At 37.8% G+C, this 18,701-nt stretch overlaps 2 protein-coding genes and 1 long non-coding RNA gene across 6 annotated transcripts in view; 2 read left to right on the plus strand and 1 right to left on the minus strand.

Moving 5' to 3' along the window:
• LOC148655667 (uncharacterized) overlaps positions 1 to 18,701 on the plus strand; it is a 340,056-nt gene that overhangs the window by 26,560 nt on the left and 294,795 nt on the right. The gene's annotated exons all lie outside the window — the stretch shown is intronic.
• mrpl15 (mitochondrial ribosomal protein L15) lies at positions 1,863 to 10,207 on the minus strand. 2 transcript variants are annotated; one of them, XM_088642438.1, is made up of 6 exons: positions 10,068 to 10,207; positions 9,407 to 9,577; positions 8,002 to 8,159; positions 6,643 to 6,808; positions 5,480 to 5,603; positions 1,863 to 4,923 (listed from the first exon to the last, which is right to left on the minus strand). In XM_088642438.1, exons 2-6 carry the CDS (start codon positions 9,509 to 9,511, stop codon positions 4,586 to 4,588), a joined length of 891 nt encoding a protein of 296 aa, XP_088498564.1. In that variant the 5' UTR covers positions 9,512 to 9,577; positions 10,068 to 10,207; the 3' UTR covers positions 1,863 to 4,585. The 2 variants fall into 2 exon arrangements, with proteins under 2 accessions (XP_088498564.1, XP_088498565.1); XM_088642439.1 differs by having other exon boundaries at positions 10,183 to 10,199.
• Positions 9,618 to 18,381, plus strand: lypla1 (lysophospholipase 1). 3 transcript variants are annotated; one of them, XM_088642440.1, is made up of 10 exons: positions 9,618 to 9,774; positions 10,680 to 10,763; positions 11,399 to 11,430; positions 12,167 to 12,232; positions 12,630 to 12,677; positions 13,779 to 13,849; positions 15,005 to 15,078; positions 15,182 to 15,283; positions 17,258 to 17,434; positions 17,921 to 18,381. In XM_088642440.1, exons 1-10 carry the CDS (start codon positions 9,751 to 9,753, stop codon positions 17,972 to 17,974), a joined length of 732 nt encoding a protein of 243 aa, XP_088498566.1. In that variant the 5' UTR covers positions 9,618 to 9,750; the 3' UTR covers positions 17,975 to 18,381. The 3 variants fall into 3 exon arrangements, with proteins under 3 accessions (XP_088498566.1, XP_088498567.1, XP_088498568.1); XM_088642441.1 differs by lacking the exon at positions 9,618 to 9,774 and adding an exon at positions 9,979 to 10,118; XM_088642442.1 differs by lacking the exon at positions 9,618 to 9,774 and adding an exon at positions 10,261 to 10,571.

An 18,701-nucleotide genomic window follows, 5' to 3' on the forward strand; every position in this document is an offset into this window, starting at 1 on the left:
AACCGTTACTAAAAATAATTTCAGCAGGCTTGGAAAACTCTGTTTAAAACATTTACAAACCACAGAGTTAACAACAAACAAGGTAAAGTTTCATGAACAAATATTGTACCTTAAAGCCATTAGAAGTTCATTTAAACATCTGCCAGGATATCTTTCATTAAGACGAAGTCTTTTAAAAGATAGCAACACAAGTTTGGTACATGCTTCTACAGCATATTTTTAAATGTGTTTGACCTTGAGAGTGTGGAACTTTGTCAGTGCCATTCCTTGGCACTGGATTTGAACAGAAATGTTTTAAAGCTGTGTGGCATTGTGCTTTGTGCTTACTAATATGTGCACAAATGCAAAAAAAAAACTGCATCAGGAAAAGTGTGATAGCGAGAACTTTGTGTTTTAGTGACTTAACACAATGCTCATACTTCAGCACACACACACAAACATATGCTTCCTTTGATAAAGTCTTTATATCAGATATACTTCTATAGCCATGTCTCTAGACAATATCATAGTCAAATACCAAGCACTATTTATAGAGACCGAGCTGCTCAAATGAACTTTTTTCTTTTATTTTGTTTTTGTGTTAGGCAATTCTTTCTATTCTGGCCTGTAACTAACCTCACTAACAATAACAACCAGCAAAGTGTAGATGATAAAAATAAAAATGGGAAAACACAGAGTATTTAGAGAAATTATGTATTCAAAACGCAGCAACATGTTTTTTAAGACCATTCTCGAGTCGCTGTTCCAATTACAGGTATATATTGCCTTGTGGTGTTTTTCTCCTTGTTTACGTGAAAAATCGATTAAAAAACGCTTGAAGTACAATTGATCTACGACATTTTAGATTTTGTGCCCATAAACTAATTTTTTGCCACAACTTGCCAAATCCTGTATTTTATGTCTAGAACGTTTTCATTCGACATTACAAAGTGTACACTTCAAGTGTTCAAAATCCTCAAGGGCACTAATATAGCACCAAAACAGTCAACACAATGAATGTCTTTAGGATAAACAGTGAAACAAAAAACGTGAGGACAATAAATGAAAAGGAATGAAAATTGCAATTTCAAGTTGCTCCTCTAACTCTGCTTTCTGTACATCAGCTTGTTCTCAATCAAGTTAATTGTCTTAAAATACTGTAGCTAAATAAATTAGCCCTGCCTTTTCTAATTTAAGGCAGAATATTGCCTAGAATCTCACAATCTTTTGGTTTCACTCATTAATAACAGCCATAACCTTACAGACAATCTATAAGACTTAGTAGTTGTAAGACTTGAGACTCTCTGTTGCTCAATTTGCAGTTCTCCAAAGTGTACTCTAGTTAGCACAAAGAAAAGGAACTTTAAATGTAGGTATTTGTTGTATATACTCCTAGCCCTTGTGATACTTCAACTTCTGTTGTGATTAATACTGAGGGGGGTCTTTCATAAATGTTAAATCAATTTCTTCCTCATTAAACATTTACATAAAATACATTTGATGCAAATACATGTCATTTCTTTTTATTCTCTATAAGCACATTTTTAATTACTTCAATTTTGAAATCCCCTTAAGCTGTTATAGTACTAAAAAATGTACATGGTGACTTTTTAAGGTTTTCTCATTTTTTAACTCACGCAAGATCTTTTATATTGTAATGTTTTTTTGAGATATGGTTCCCAAGAGTAATTCCAAAAAACACCATATAAAATGATTAAAAATAACAGGATCCAGTTCAATAATGAACTGTAAGCACAAGTGAAAACTTTGTTTTTTAAATACAAATGTACACAGGATAAGAATGGGAAATGTAAATTTATGGTATATTAAACAATGTCTAAATTTCACTCAGGTGTTTACAAAGGAAGAAATTAACAGCATACTAGATTTATTTACCTTCTTTATTTAATCAAATCGCATTCAACAAATAACTCCCTAATGGTTTTATTCCACTGCTCATAAATGCAAGAACAGTAAATCTGTCATGATGTTCATTCATATGGCTGAGGAAGTGGTTTTTTTCCATCAGTTACCACTTAAAAGAGAATGTATGGTAGACATTGATAACTTCCTCCTGCACTACCTGACAAGTACCTTTCCTGTTATTGCAAGATCCTTGTGGGTACCAAACAAATCCTGTACTGTATATGTGCCTTGATTTATGAAACAAGTCTCTTTCAATTAAAAAAAAATAATAATTTTCTACTTCACACTCTTTTTCTAAACTGATATTGCCCCACAAAATATTTACATATTAAATGCTTCCAAACACACAAAACTGTACCAGGTATCAGGAGATTTATTTTCCTTTTCTCAAACACTGGTTAAAAGGGTTTTGTGGGGTTGTTTTGCAGCTATTACTTAGATTTGCTTTTGAATGAAAAGAGTAACAACAGTAATGTCATCAAACAGTGGCATTTCTGTAGATGATTCATTCTATTGCAGCTGACAGGAAGAAGTGAATTAAAGTAATAATCTGTACCTTGTTTTCTAAAGTTCTATGTTTCATTTCTTAATTAATGGTATTTATGAACACCAGCTATTCATGCTGCTTGTTTTCCTCTAATTGTTAACAAAGACTCGCTTTTTGTCTTAACAATGTCTAAGTGTATTAGACATTCATGCAGAGAGCTGTGTCTGTATTTGGGACCGAAGAGTTGCTAATGTAGTGCCCATCTATAGGGTGACCAAAACAAGGGATGTCACATTAAAATTGAATAATGCACAGGCCTCATTTAACTTGTATCAATGTACACGCTTAGTCATCACTTTATAGAAAATATATTGCTGACCTAGAATTACACTCATTACACAGTGGAAATTCCACTGAAGTGCATTTTTACTGCTAAAAATACACATTACGTCAAAATACATGAAAACATGAAAATCACACAAACTACATTAGATTCGCTAGAAAGGGGAACGTAGAAAAACGTAGGTAATAGAAGCTACTCATTTTACAGGTGGGAAGAGATATTTAATCAATCGGTTCATTAGTATAACATACTTGGTAAAGGTTGTATTTACACACAAGCTAACAAGCAGTCAGTATAAAATTATCTTCAACATTTAGATTATTGTTTTGTGTATATGTATTCAGGTTTACCAAAAGTAGACAACTTTGAACAGCAGTTTTACTGATCATTGGAAAGTTATTCTGTATTATTTAACAATGTGAAAAGATTTTAATGTTACCAGGATTAGCCTCTGAGAAGCCTTACATTTGAGGTTTTATAAGGGTCTGCAGTAGCACACTCACTATCACAATGGTTTGATTAGACATCCTATGAACATGTTGGACTGGAAACCTTAATTGTTTCACAAAAAAAAAATCTGGCTCAAAATTAACTATGAGGACAATGTCTTACAAGTTTTATGGGCGAGGATACAACACTCTTGATGATGGTAATGATTCACGCAAGAGGTGTCCTAGAGGAGCAAAACCTTGTAAATAGGAGAATTCCTTTCATAATTGTGGAATTTTGAATGGTGCTGGCAATAAATCATGTTTAAACAGACAGCAGTTAATCATGCAGCTTTCAGTCTGGTATGTATGGAATGTGCTGTAATGCTGTTTGATAGGTCTCCAGTGAAATGTTAGCAGTTCTTCAGGTCAGTTCATCCTGGTTGAAAGCATCAGGGAAGTCCTTTCCGCACACTGCGCCGAGAATCAAAGAATTTTTCAAATATTTGTTCAGTTTTTAACTGTATTCCAAGGAAAGCACCTGACATTCCATCTGGGTTTGTATCATGCTGGAAGAACAGTTTGTGTATGTGTGCCTGTCTGCGCTCGTGAGGAGGGGGATGTGTTTCGTTGTAAATCCTAGCCAGGATACAGCTGCTCCTGACTAATTTTGCATTCCCTACATCAGCCTAGCTGTACAGTTTAGCATGTAATGCACATCAGCTGGCATCTGTTTCCTGTTTTCATTCATGCAGCTATCTTGTTTGCCTCGCTTCCCTTTCACCTGTAAACCACAATGTTTCTTCCATCCAAGTGCCCTTTTCTCTTTTTAAGTGAACAGCCTGGGTTCTCTTCTAATTGCACTACAGCACTTTCATCAACAGCTGAAAAGCACACCATGGAAATGAGTAACACAATTTGTATCATATCAATAAGCCCCTTGTTGTTCAAGTTCCTGGCCCAGTCAATTATTTAAGGACACGCTCTTTATCTCCTGTTTACCCCGTTGCTTTGTGACTGTATCCAAGAACTTCTGTTTATTACAGTGTGCGTCAAATAAGGCAGCACACCAAGATATCCTGTTTTTAAAAGAACATTTTACTCAAAACATTCTTTATCACAAAATAACACTTTGCGCAACATTAAAGTCATCTGATTATATCAAGTAGTAACACCTGTAAAATCGTTCAATACAGAACGCGACTCTTTTCACTACAAACAGACAAGAAGCGAAATAAAACAGCCTAGACTGTGCATTTCCTTGGCCTAGGTCTACATTCATCCCTATCGTTTTGCAGTACGTTAAGTCCAAAGCTGCAATGTTCTGTGCAGGCTGACACCACACAAATAATCATCAACAATCATCCCCTAAAAATTTCACAGCACATTTTACCCAATATAGAACGTTTTCTTTTTTCAGATTCATGAACTATAATAACTCAGCAGTCTTTCATCCGTGGGCTTCAGAATCTTCTTTTCCACCATGTTGACGACCCAACCTGGGGCGAGGCCAAAGAAAATCTGCCGAGGGTCCTTCCGCATTGTAAGCATCTGGTACAGCTCATCCTTGGTAATGTCAGGTAAAACATACCCATATTTCCTGGCAAGTTCAAGCCTGGCTTGCTGAATCTGGGCTGGGTCAGCCAGGTAGCCTCGGTTTGTGGCATCCGTATAATATGAGACTAAATCTTCTCCTGGAAGCATACGCTTTGGAATGGGTTGCCCAGTCATGAAGAATGGAACAGGTCTACAGAGGACAGCTGAGAAGAAAAGACGATCATTCAATTTATATGCAGACCTTTGAGGGTTCAAGCTGTGCTTGCTATGCAAAACGGGGATATGCTTTGAATTTTACAAAGCACGCAACCTGGAGTCTGGCTACGAAACACAGTCATTTCTCAAGGTCTGTTACGGTTCTTCCAATCTGAAACTTCAAAAGTGGAAACTAATAAATGACTTCAAGATGGGTTCATAGACAAAGGCCAGGATTCAATTGGAATGGTGACCCAAAGCTAAAACTTGAATCACTGAATGTGGATTTTCATTCAGAAGAACTGAATTACACAATATCTCATTTTTTAAATGTAAAACAGTACACTTTCTAAAACATAATCACTTAAAACACATTTCTGAATGTAATATACCAGTGAGTTTTTGCAAAACTATTTTATGGTACACTAAATTAACATTTTTAATAAACAATTGGGTCGGATACATATATAGCCTTAAATATTCTGCTTGGTTACAATTTATTACAATGAGGTCAGCTCATCTTGTAGTACTCACAAAAACAGCAAACAAAAAGGAAACACTTACTTAAACTTCTGGGGTCATAGAAGCTTGTTGTAATAATCCCACCATTTTTTTCTATGGCAGCTATTGCAAGTTCAGAAGCCATCTGAACTTCAATGTTCACTTTAGCTGAAAAAATGTCAGCACCCTAACAGATAAAACACATAACATGGCAGGATTTGCTTTCAAATTGGTACAAGATCAAATTTTAGTTCAAGATATTGAAATGCTAAATGTCTTTAATAACAGAGTAACCTGAAGAACTGCTGCCACCTAGTGAATAAACTGAAATTCACAATAGTTAAAATGGTTTACATCCCTGGTTCTAAAGGGACACTCTATTGTTAATTCTTAAATTTCCTGACTCATTTTCTAAAATGTTCGTTTTGCTTGTTTAGACTTTCATTTAACTTGTTTCTTTGATCAACCCAGAGTGTCAAAACTACACTATTTCCAGCAGATTCAGCATACACAACTGAACACAGCCTCAATCCTTTTGTGATGAAAAGGCATACAAAAGTATTCAGACACTTCTTATGTTGTCCCACTATGTGAAATTTAAATTAATTTTAGGCATCAGTTTAGAACTTAATATTTTATTCAAAACAAGAATGCTCAATCTAAAACACAGTAAATGACTTCAAAACAAATATGATGCTTGCATAAGTACCAAGATCCACAATCTCAACATCTGGTGGAAATTCATCTGACAGTAATTATAGTCACAAGTCTATAACAATCTACCAATTTATGTGCACACATAGAGGCCAGACACCCTTGTTGATAAATAAAGTAATTTTGTGCACGTAATTTATTTGACATAGCAAAGAGTTTGAAAATGTATGCATAATTCATGACATATCCTTTTTCTTTCATTCAATTTTTATTTAGTTCTTTCCTTTAGGTCTGTAAAGTAGGCTGTGTCTATAATAAATATTAATGGCTACTTTCAAAGTGTCAGGACTTCAAATGTTTAAACAACAAGATGTGAAAACTGTGCAGACTGGGTTTGAATACTTTTGCTTGGCACTGTAGATCCACTAACTGGTATTTTAATGAGCACTCATACTGAAACAGAATTCAAGGTTCATGCTACATTTGGATTTTGTTTTATGCTTCCAAGGATCTTTTGTGGATAACTGTGTACGGTGGATCGAACCAAAATTCAACAAGACATTTTTTCTTACCTCTTCCACTAGCTGAACGCCATAGTCCTTCTTTAGTGGCTGCACTGTCACTCCTCTGGCATTCACTAACTGTGTGAGGTCTATGGGCTCTCTGGGGTCAACTCTGCCCAGATCTATCAGGTACTGGAGTCTATTCAGACTTAAGGGCTGGTACTGAGGCCGGCGACTGGGTGAAACAAATACAGCATTGTGTTCCAATCACCCTTAAATTCTAAATTCTTAAAAAAAGCATATGGGTTACATAACTGTTAACCTAGCCACATCAAGAAAACCAGTGTCGAGTAACTCCTTGAAACTGACAGCAAGGAGACATGCAAAGCAAGAAATACAATGCTGATTGTCCCGTAAACCAACAATAAAGCTTCTCCCCTGCTTTTTTACCCTTGATTTCCAAGGGTCAATACACCCCAATTAGTGCAAAGAGTGATTATTCTGAAGTCCCCCTAGAAATTATACAAAATTGAAGACACATTCACAGCTGTAGTTTGTCTTTTTTTGTTTGAAGCACCAATACAATCTTGAATCTAATCAACCTTTTCACAGTTACTATTTGCACCACAGATTTGCTATTATATTTAATTGTCAATAGTGATATTTACTTAGCCTTAACAAAAAAGTATGTCTCACTATAAAGTAAAAACATTTTTAGCAACTATCTTTATATCTTTTTAGTGTTGTCCACTTGCAGAATGACTCATAATATGCATGATTCGATCCTTCTTATATGGATATCGCTGAACAATCTGTTCAGAATTACTATTGAAAACCAAAAACACCAAGGACATAGAAACCTTCCAACTTCATCACTGTTAGTATAGTGGTCCTAAAACGAGGAAGCCCCCCCCGTGAGGAAGAAAGTTCTTTGTCTGACAGTCACTTAAAAAAAAAAGCAAAAAAGCAACAACAGAAATGATAGTGAGTAAAAACAGCCAAGGAGAAAACAAACACAAGAAAACAAACTGGAACGTAAAAGAGGCATAAGAATTTGGGCGGAGCAGTGGCACTGTGACTAAGGATCTGCAACTGTGGCTGGAAGGTTGCCGGTTCAAAAACCGCAGCCGGCAGAGGAATCCTACTCCGTTGGGCCCTTGAGCAAAGCCCTTAACCCCAACTGCTCCAGGGGTGCCATATAAATGGCTGACCCCGCGACTGGACCCAAAGATTCTCCTTCTCCCTGTCTGTGTGCCTATGTGTGGAGAGCAAGCTGGGGTATGTGAAAAGACAAATTCCTAATGCAAGAAGTTGTATATGATCTTAATTTGAAATGAGCAAAAAATACTTGATATCTGTAAGAATAAAAACGGGACATCACTCGCCTGCAAAGGCTCCGACTGCGAAAGAGGGGTGATGGAAACTTACCTGTGCCCCTCATTGTAGCCGTATTTGGGGATAAGGAGGTAAAAGGGTGTCTGTCCTCCCTCGAAACCCAGCCGAGGGCGATTGCCCCTCTGCCTTTCTCCTTTGTGCCCACGGCCACTCTTGCTTCCCCCATGGGCTCCCCGGCCTCGCCTCTTCTCCTGATTGGAAGAAAACCATTCGTTCACATTTTGGCAAAACAAATCTTTAAAAATAAAGTGCAGATGGAAATCTGTGCTGTCAGAAATACAGACCGTTCCTTCAAACCCGGGGAGTTAATTGAACCTTTAACCTAATACTTTTCTTATATATCTAAATGATTTTTCTTAAGGTACTTTTTATTATTACTCAAAGCATTCAATTGACTTAATTCACTTCACTTAAAAGCAGTTCATTATAAAAACACCTCACATCCTGATGACAAGTATTACAATTAGCCGGCTACCTAAATAGTACAGTACATCAACAACGCAACTGAGACCTAGGACAGAACAAAAACCGGACACCGGACTCGCGAGGAATTGATTCACCAACAGGTGGAGCCCCGTCACAATCCACTGTCTAAGCACTTTTTCCAATCCAAGGCTGTGGTGGAGCTGGCGCCTGTTCCAGCCAGCAATGGGCATAGGGCAAGATACACCCTGGATGGGATGCCAGTCCCTCACAGGGCACACAAACACGCACACTCTCACACCTGGGCCAAATTTCCCATAAGTCAATTAACCTACTAAGACTGTGACAGGAAACATGACCACCTTAAGATACCCTATGAACACAGAGAGAACACACAAACTCGACACAGATAGCACTTCAAATACAGACAACTGTGCCACGGTGCCTCTACTGCTTTATACTGCATTCTGAAAATGAAAGCTACTCTTCCGTCTAACATGAATTAAAAGTCTTCTACATTTTTTTCTCGACTGCCTAATGCAACAGCCGTCAAAAGCAATTAATCCAAATCTAAACTTTATTCATGTTGCGTTTATGTAAATTGTATTATTGGCATCGTGCCCACACAGACGTGCCGGTGACTATAAATATGAACTATTGCATCTATTACATATAAAAATGGATTACAACAAACACCGTTAAAGTAAAAACACCTGCCCATTTTGGGGTCATTAAAACACGCAAGACTTAGTATACAATTAACTGCACGTGCAAATATTACTCCACACCAGACATTTTTCATTCGTGCAATGTTAAGAGTAGGAATTTAGATTTACTTTCGCTTTTCTGACATTTTGCATTCACAATCGTGTACTATGCATGCAGAAAGTGCGTTTAAGAAATGATTAATTCATTTTTGCGTTTTTGATGCAAAAACCTGCATGAACGGATCCGTTCTGATTTTACAGTCTTTTCTACTTTACAACCAGTACAGGTCACTCAGGTCCGCACTCACAAGCTTCTTGGCTCCCGGGTTCGGTCTAAGATTCGCGAGAGAGATCCTTGGCAAATTTCGAAGAAGATCCAGTGCCTTTCCACCTGGTTTCCTGGGGACAGACATCTTTGAAAACGTCCAAGGGCAAGGTTTAGCCGACGTCGTGGAGTAGCCTGATAAATTGCTTTACGGCTAAAGTAAAAACAGGAAGTGATATAAGCGCGACACTGGTTTAGTGTACGGCGGCCATGTGAGATGAGATGAGTCCAGGAAGGAAATTAGTAGATAACTGCGGGTGAAGGAAGGGCAAATCCAGTTTTGTGTTTTTTTTTGTTTCTCGTATCATACCACCTGACCTGATCGAAATGTTATCATCGCTGAGATGGAAGGTCCAATATTTTTTTTAATATGGTTAATTTGCACTGCGTTTAGTATATTTAATTTGTGTTCAGTTTGATTATTTAAGGTCACAATTTCCACAGCGTTTACTGAAATGTACAATTTCCTTCTGATCGAGTACTCTAGTGTCGGATACAACGTGTGCCCTTACTTGCTATAGTAAAAACAAATGTGATCTGAGTAATGACACATCAGTTTGAAATACAGAATATATCAGATTAGCCATCCGCTCCACATTGTGTTTTTTCTTCTGGAGCCGCTCCTCTGATTGCAGAAAACGAACCTTTTGTTGCGCACTGCCGCAGCATGGGTCAGGGGTGCAGTTATCAGAAAGGTATCGTGTTAATAATGCTGTCGTCATACAATCAATACAGACATGCAATGGGAAGCACTAGTACATTAAATCGCTGACCCTATCGTCGCGACGTCCTGATTATCACTCAAGGTCCCCTATAAGTCTTGCCAGCCCAGTAATTTCATGCAGCCTTGAAACAGAATGGGGTTTGGCTGACAATTACGCGAACCAACAATAGGCGATCTTTTCTGCCAAGGAAAACCTGCTCATCAATCAGAAAGGAGCAGAGGCGGGATTTCCTAAACGTGTGCCAGTGCGAGAAACACCGAATGAAATAGGTTGTTTACCTCATCCTCTTCAAACTTCACAATACACTACAAGGACAGACGACACAATTGCTTAATACTTGGGCGAATCAGCTGTATAGGTTAACCTGACATTATAAAGCAACAAACTGGAACACGTATTTTTAAGAATCGCCAGCAGACCAAGGTGGTGGGGGGAAGAGCTCCCTACGTTGCAAAGGCGTAATCCCTGATTATCTGTGTTTGTACGTCCAGCAGTTTTATACTGAATATTTATTTTCTTGTTGGATGCCAGTTGCCTGTCCGTTGTATGTGCGGTAATAATATGTCAGCGCCGCTTCCAGCCATTGTACCCCCCGCCCGGAAAGCGACGGCAGCGGTAAGTTGTGCGGTATGCATTACTTATCGGGGGGTATTGGTATACATGTATTAATTGCATGCAGTGCTATGTTAATAAGGAGACCGGTTAGTTCGACCTTTGGAATGAAGTCAGATTCGTTTATTGATTCAGACCGCCTCCTCCCGAGATCCAAGAAAAACGCTGGGATTTTTCAGTGGTCTGAATGAGTTAATATCTGGCATTGAGTTTGTCAGACGTGGGTGCTTCGGCCGCCTCGTGGTGTGATCTAATAAATGAATGGAACGGAGTACAGTACAGGCTTGTTTGTGCTTTTCAATTCAGGGAAACTGTCCCTGATTTTGTGCAACTAGGTCTGCAGATTTGAAAGGAGGTTTGGTGTTTGAGTTGAATTCTTGTACCGAGCTTGCAGTGCTGTGGGTAAGGTGGATTGTTTTATTTAATTTAAAAAAGATTATGAGAGAATTCCCAACTTGGCAAACAGCTGACAGGCAACGTTTAATGTAGACGAAATTCACATACAGGTAGCAGAAACCTAAACTATAGAGACAAAATGGGGAAACACGGAGTAGGGACTGGTATGATCTATGTGACACAGGATAAAGTAAAACAAAACATAAAACCATATTAAATTGTTATTCTTTATTTCCATATAGGTAATATTCCTCCATGGATTGGGGGACACTGGGTATGTATCATTTTGTAAATGTCATTGTTTTTCACAGTAGTTCTGATTCATATAATATAACATCTAGACAGGGCAGAATTTGTATATCAAATTTTTCAGTCAATCTCAACTCACCCATTTCTATTTTAGGGAAAATAATAGTGAGATGGGGATTTTTCAAACATTGTTTGAATTTCAGCCCAGTAATTGTAAATTGGCGGAGCGGTGGCTCTGTGACTAAGGATCTGAGCCTGTGGCTGGAAGGTTGCCGGTTCAAATCCTGCAGCCGGCAGAGGAATCCTACTCCGTTGGGCTCCTGAGCAAGGCCCTTAACCCCAACTGCTCCAGGGGTGCCGTACAATGGCTGACCCTGCGCTCTGACCCCAGGCTCTCTCCCTGTCTGTGAGTCCGTGTGTCTCATGGAGAGCAAGCTGGGGTATGTGAAAAGATTATTCCTAATGCAAGAAATTGTAAAGGGTTAATAAAGTGATGTTATTATAAAGAGGACTCATCTGGCAAGAGCTGAACACTGCACATGGATAGGAAAGCCAACACTGGCATCAAACCAAACTGAGGTTTGCAAAGTCTGCCTGATCGATTATCAGTTTACCCAGAAATGTATGAGGAGGTGGAAGTACTGGTAAAAAGTAGGCTGTCTTTTTGGAACCAGTTTATTTGAAATTGCATCAGGATGACCAGTCTGCTTTTACGAAATATAACCAGAAATATATTTTTCTTTACTGATTTTCCTACACAGACACAGCTGGGCAGAAGCCTTTGCAGGCATCAGGACCCCCCATGTTAAATATATTTGCCCTCATGCGTAAGTATCTCGTTTTTCAGGTATAAGTGCTGTTCCTGTTTTTCTTCAAGAATCCACGTGATGTTAATATTTCTCACTGATGATACCAGTAGTAACATTTCACAATCTTTGTTGTATGTTGATGAGACCAGTTGTGGATTAGTGTATTTTTTTTATAACAAATGTGATGTATTTGCTGCAGAATAAAATGGGTTATCCAAGTAAAATAGATAATGCTAACATTAAAGGAGGCAACCAAACCCAATAAAAAGGACCTTTTAAGAGTCGCAAAAATGGATTAAAGAAACAACACTAAATATGAAGCCTATTTATTTCATTCCAGTGTCATCACTCTGCTTCCACTAGATTCTTACATGATTATTGAATGTGCCTAATTTTCTGTTTCTCAATATTCTAGGCCAATAATGCCAGTTACCTTGAACATGAATATGGCCATGCCATCCTGGTAAGATCTATATTTGTCTGCTTGTTTTTGTTAAGTTAAATAACCATAACTGAATTGTTTTTTTTTTTGTTAGCATAAAGAGGTTATGTTAGTATGCTATGATCGTTTGTTGGGGGTGGAAAGTATCATTCCAATAGACCATATCACACCACAGACAGGAAGGTCAGGCCAAGCACCAAAGTCCTTGTAAGCAAAATGGTAGGACCACCTGGAGATTAATACCCTTAAAATGGTAGAATTCAGTTCAGCTGTTTACCTGCACAAGTCAAGTGCAATTAAATGCTTATTTGCATGTATGCTCCAATACAAAGACATTAAAGGAATCACCAAAAACATAAATGCAGAGCAGCAACAACAAGTTAAATAATATACAACTTAAAAAAAAAAGTCAGACAAACAATGTGAGGGGAAAAAAATCAGTGTGCGCTAGGGATAGAGTTCAGTAATCTGACCGCCTGTGGGAAGAAACTGTCTCTTAAACTGGAAGTTCGTACCTTTATGCTCTTATAACGCTTACCAGAGGGAAGGGGGAAGAAAAGTGTGAAACCAGGGTGATTGGTATTCTTGGAAAAATGGAGATTAATTTCCGGAAACATTTTCTAAAACTCTCTCCCTGGAAATCGGTAATGAGGCTGTGAGTGTGGTGTCCAAGTTTTTGACATTTGTGATCTCTAATATCCATACATTGGATATGAATATCACCAGTTTCACCAGTTTTTCCATGAATATAGTCAACATCCTGTTAACACTTTATTCCCAAAATAAATAATTGAATTCTTCCTGGCTTCATCATGTGTGAAAACATTTTGATTTCAGCTTGCTAAGTAGAAGGGGGTTTGATCTGCTGGAGTCTATTACAGATGGAGTCTCAACAGGGGGAAACAGGGATTAATGCAAGAATAATATGGGAGAACAAAATGCGAGCGGGCGGTTTGCTGCATTTTACTCATTTGGGTTCCTCAGAAGAAAACCACGTAGTTGATTTTATATGGCGTAAGCTGTGTATTTGCGTATGAGATGTGAATCACGTGTCATCTAAATGTTAGACTGAATAAAGTAAGTTTTTGGTATGGAATCTTTTTTGTTCCCTGTTGTTTTCAGGTTTGACATAATCGGACTTAGCCCTGAAGCAGAAGAAGATGATTCGGGAATCAAAGAGGCAGCAGAAAATAGTAAGAGTGGGATTGGAGAATATATAATTGTCTGTTTTGCTATATGTCCTCAATCGTTTCTGCTTTTCTGATATAACAGATAAGGTAGCCAGTTTCAAAACCCTTTGTTTTGTCTGACATGTAAAATAACCGACCTTTTGATATAATCTTTTAAATGTGGTCACGCAAGCAATGTTCAAAGTTGCATTTCAACAGAAATGGTACTCTTGAATTTTCATAAATGAACTGTACAACACAGAACTTAGTATTGGTTATTAATGGATTATCTTCAGTGTTACAGAATAACTATTCCATTTTCCATTTTTGTTGGTAAAAAAATCTCGCTAAATCGGTTTATTTCTTTTTTTGGGGTAAAATTTCATTGCTATTGTATGATCACAAAATGATACGGCAGGGTATGTACTGTTGTGCGGTATAGCTTTTTCTCCGGTGGGTCGCCTCATGTTTCACAAAGCACCCAAAATGTCTCAATGTCCCCATTTCAACACTTTTTTTTTTTGTGAAATATTGTGTAATAGCTTAGTTAAAACTTGAAGATGAGTCTGGAGAAAATGGTGCTGCATAAACTTTTTTTGGCATGTTTCCACATTATCTTTGAGTAAGGTGCATCACCACCATTATGCAGAAAACCCAGTTGTATGAATGGGAAGCAACATTGGTGGTGGTAGTTCCTGGGATGGACTGTTCTTTTAACACCATGGAAACCAGGATAACCAGGAATCCCATCTGGGCCGATGAGTCACTGGAGCTTGAATATGGAACTACCTGTGTTCCACATTTACCTTCACTACTGCTTGACAGTACTCCATTGCAGCCACAGTTTATCTTTTATGTTCCATCTTAACTTTTTAATTAAAAAAATAATGTTTAAATTAAGATGGATATATAATTATTGGAGTAGTCTGCTCCTACTAGTTTGACAAAGACTGAGAGAAATCTTTATACTTTATGCTTTCTTATGACCATTACCCTGGAGTTCACTTAGTAATCCCTGCCTTAACTTATGAAAAACCTTTTATATCTGGTTGTTATTTTTGTCTTGGGTTTTACTTGCTTTTTGAGTTTTACTTATCCTTTGGTTAAAATTTGGATTGCCAGTTTTATTGTGATGTCATTTTATGTCTTTTTGCTTCTCTGTGTTTTTTTTATTTCAAGTTAAAGCACTTATAGACCAAGAAGTAAAAAATGGAATACCTTCTCACAGAATTGTTTTGGGCGGATTTTCACAGGTATTGTAAAATATACTTTATGGATTTCTCAATATACGACAACCTGTAAATGGATCTCTTATTTTCTGATAATACCTCTATTGAATTGTATGTTTTTGAGCAGGGAGGAGCGTTGTCTCTGTACACAGCTTTGACCACACAACAGAAACTAGCAGGCGTGGTAGCCCTGAGCTGCTGGCTTCCTCTGCGTAGTTCATTCCCACAGGTATGTTTTTGTCGTTTCTGGTACCAATTAGTTCTATTTCCTAATTTTTGGTATTTGAGTAATTTAAATGCTCTCTATGGGGAAAAACTGCTGGTATCAGGTATACATAAAATAGTAACCTTATTCAATTGGATATTTCAAAGGGTTTTCTACCAGCGCTGCATCTGTTTCTGCAACACAGGGTTAAGTGAAATGTAAAATATTTTTTCTCATACCTGTACAATTCAGTGGTTGGAGTTGTGTAAACAACATATCCTGTGCTCTGCTTTCATTAATATTGCTTATAAATGCATTCCCTTATTCAATCATGTAATACTATAATATAATTTTATATTATAAGATGTATAATTCATTTCAAATATGAAAGCATTCACTGAGAGGCACTTGCATAATGCATGTAACATTCATTGTCTTACATTGTCTGAAGTTATATTTTTTAACATATTACTGAGCATTGTACTCTTTTATCTGAATACAAAAGACTAGATTTCTTAAGATCAGCGCTGGGCACATGGTTTTCCTAGCTGGACTGTATACGATTGGCTTTTATAGAGGGGTGTACTAATAGGGCTGTTGGCAATTAGCTGTGCCTGTATTCATTTGTAGGGACAGAATTACAAGTTTGTGCTAAGACATCCTCAGGAGCATGAGTGGTAAGGATTTGACTCGTATCTCAATGGCCTTATGTCTCCACTAGCTTTCAGCCATGGTTATCTGCACAGCTGGGTTTGGCAAATTCATTTCGTACCTCCTGGTTAAGTGAGTGTTTATTTCATTCAAAAGGCCACAGGATTAATTGGTAGAGATATTATTTTCTTATAACATTAGCTGCCAAACCCCATAATGGCTTTTAGAAGATAATTGGTTTTTAACGACAAGGCACGACGGAGTTACAGTTTCACAGCTTATTGCACCAGATCTCAGACAAGTGGCCACCTGAGACCGCATTCATTCCCAGGAATGATTCTCTCGCATGCATATTCTGTGTCCATGGAAAGTCCATTTTCCCTACTTCGGGGTGAAAATAGCATTAGAACACATGACAGATTTGCATGTCAGCCCCTCTCTTTTATGGATTGAAAGATGACCTTTCTGTGTGAAATTAATTCCTCCACTTGGAAATGTGACGGGGAACAGGATCATTTTTAATTTGGCTGGAACTGAGGGACAGTGAGTGTGGGATAGCATTGGGCCCCTTATTAAAATAAGTGTAGCCAATTGCCCGCCCCCCATACTGGATGTGTTTTTAAACAAAAAGGTTAATCCTTACACTTATTTGGCGTGTTTCTGGACACTCTACTCGGAGTGCTTTTCAGGCAGTGTGTGCAGTACCTACCTGAATGGCGTGATGCCAGTACACTCACCACACATCGGCTCTCAGTGGGGAGGAGAACAGAGTGATTAACCCAGTTCATAGATGGACATTATTAGGAGGCCTTGATTGGTAAAGCCAACGGGGTATTTTCCCAGGACACTGGGGTAACACCCCTACTCTTTTCTAGAAATGCTCTAGGATTTTTGAATGACCACAGGGAGTTAAGACCTGGTTTTTATGTTTCATCCCATGGACAGCACCCTTTTTGTAGTGTAGTATTCCCATCACTATACTGAGGCATTACGTCACACACAGACCACAGGGTGAGCACTCCCTACTGGTCCCGCTAACACCTCTTCCAGCAGCAACCTTCGCTTTCCCAGGAGGTCTAAAGCCAACCTTCCTGGCTCCACTGGCTGCAACACCATATGAGCCAAATGCTGTACTCTTATCATTTTTTACAGCTTGACTGCCAGTTATATTCTTATCTCCTGTTGGAATAAGTAGAAGAATTACACATCTTCTTCAGTTGTATAGATTAGTACAAGTTGTATAGAGTAGTACAATTGCGGTGTTTTCTGTTGCTAACAACAACTTAAAGGTTCTTAACTGCATTCCTGATGGTTTGTCTTCGTCCCTGTAATCCCTGGCACCTATAGGCAGCGGCCAACAGTGTGAATAAAGACGTCGGTATTCTGCAGTGCCATGGAGAGGCTGATCCCCTGGTTCCCCTAGTGTTTGGGTGTCTCACGGTGGAAAAGTTAAAAAGTATTGTAAACCCAGCAAACGTCAGCTTCAAGACCTATCCAAGGATGCCACACAGTTCCTGCCCCCAGGTCGGTAGCCTGACATTTACAAGTTAACAGCTGCATCAAACAGGACGTGGCCAGTGGCCCTACCCTTGCTGAAATATAATAGAATTCAATTACTGTTAATCAAACAATTGATACTGGCGTTTGAATCAAATAAAGTTATTTTAATAAAATAAACAAAAAGGGTTTGAATATTTATGCAGTCACACGTTTTCCATTTTTCTTTCATATCAATTATCTATTTACTTCTGTTTTTTTAAAATGTGTAGAGCTGGGTATGTATGTAACTGATATTTATTTCTACTTCAGTGTGTTATGACTACATAAAACATTAAATTACGTTTTTAAAAAACTACATACATACATTGTAGTTAAAAAAAACTACATACATTAAAACGACAACAAGCTAAACTGATCCTCTGGATTTGAAAGGCTTGGTATCTGTTTACTTTTGAAAAATGCAGTGCAGCATTGATTATTTCTAATTTTGTGATATATTTTCTTCCACAGGAAATGATGGATATCAAGCAGTTTATCGAAAAGCAGCTACCTCCAATCAATTAATTTCACAACTGAGGCCTTTTAATGAGACACCAGCACCAGCTATAACTGAATTCTACTTAAGCTCTAATTCCCCAAGAAACTGCAAAACTCCAAATACATTGTTCTACACCTGCTGTATATTTGCCACATTTTGCCTGTCATGCAGAGATACACCCCTGGGACTTGTGGAGAAGCAGTGAAAAGGTATACTTTAGTAGTTTATTAACTGTTAAGTTCACTGCGAGAACAGCAAGGAACCTACATTATTTAGATGGCTAATGTGTTGTCGCAACTGTTGTGGCTGTAACTATTTGCTATCGAAGAAGCCATTTTTCCAAGTAAAACAATGCATTTGATTAATACACTGTAAGAACAGACATCTTAAAGTTTTAATTTATGTGGATTTACAATAAATGAAAATATTGTAATTCTTGTACTGGGGGCCTCTGTATTTTTTTTTATTTGCAGGTTTAAAGATTTTTTTTCTTCATCAAAGGAAAAGAAAAATCATGATATTCCATTCTTAAAAAACAGGTTATTTATACATGCATCTCCAAAGTATAGATTTTTTAATAAAGTTGGAAATGTCAAATATAAAAATAAGTATAATACAGTAATTATTTACTTATTTAGCACATAGTGCTCAGTCTCAGTAACATACGTTGTGGATTGCATTAGTAATCATTATTTAAATGACTAGAGCTTTGCAAAATCATTCTTTGCTTCCATTGAATCCTTATGGCATCTT

Source organism: Lepisosteus platostomus, chromosome 8 (assembly GCF_059453375.1).
Source record: "Lepisosteus platostomus isolate fLepPlt1 chromosome 8, fLepPlt1.hap1, whole genome shotgun sequence".
Taxonomy (NCBI): Eukaryota; Metazoa; Chordata; class Actinopteri; order Semionotiformes; family Lepisosteidae; genus Lepisosteus; species Lepisosteus platostomus.

Excerpts from the sequence above, each read along its gene's own strand:
- mrpl15 (XM_088642438.1), bottom strand. The coding sequence starts at position 9,511 with ATGTCTGTCCCCAGGAAACCAGGTGGAAAGGCACTGGATCTTCTTCGA. Across the intron at positions 5,604-6,642 it reads GCGTTCAGCTAGTGGAAGAG|GGTGCTGACATTTTTTCAGC; the intron begins GTAAGAAAAAAT and ends TTTATCTGTTAG. Across the intron at positions 4,924-5,479 it reads CTATGACCCCAGAAGTTTAA|CTGTCCTCTGTAGACCTGTT; the intron begins GTAAGTGTTTCC and ends TTTTCTTCTCAG.
- lypla1 (XM_088642440.1), top strand. The coding sequence starts at position 9,751 with ATGTTATCATCGCTGAGATGGAAG. Across the intron at positions 12,678-13,778 it reads AATATGGCCATGCCATCCTG|GTTTGACATAATCGGACTTA; the intron begins GTAAGATCTATA and ends TGTTGTTTTCAG. Across the intron at positions 15,284-17,257 it reads TGCGTAGTTCATTCCCACAG|GCAGCGGCCAACAGTGTGAA; the intron begins GTATGTTTTTGT and ends TGGCACCTATAG.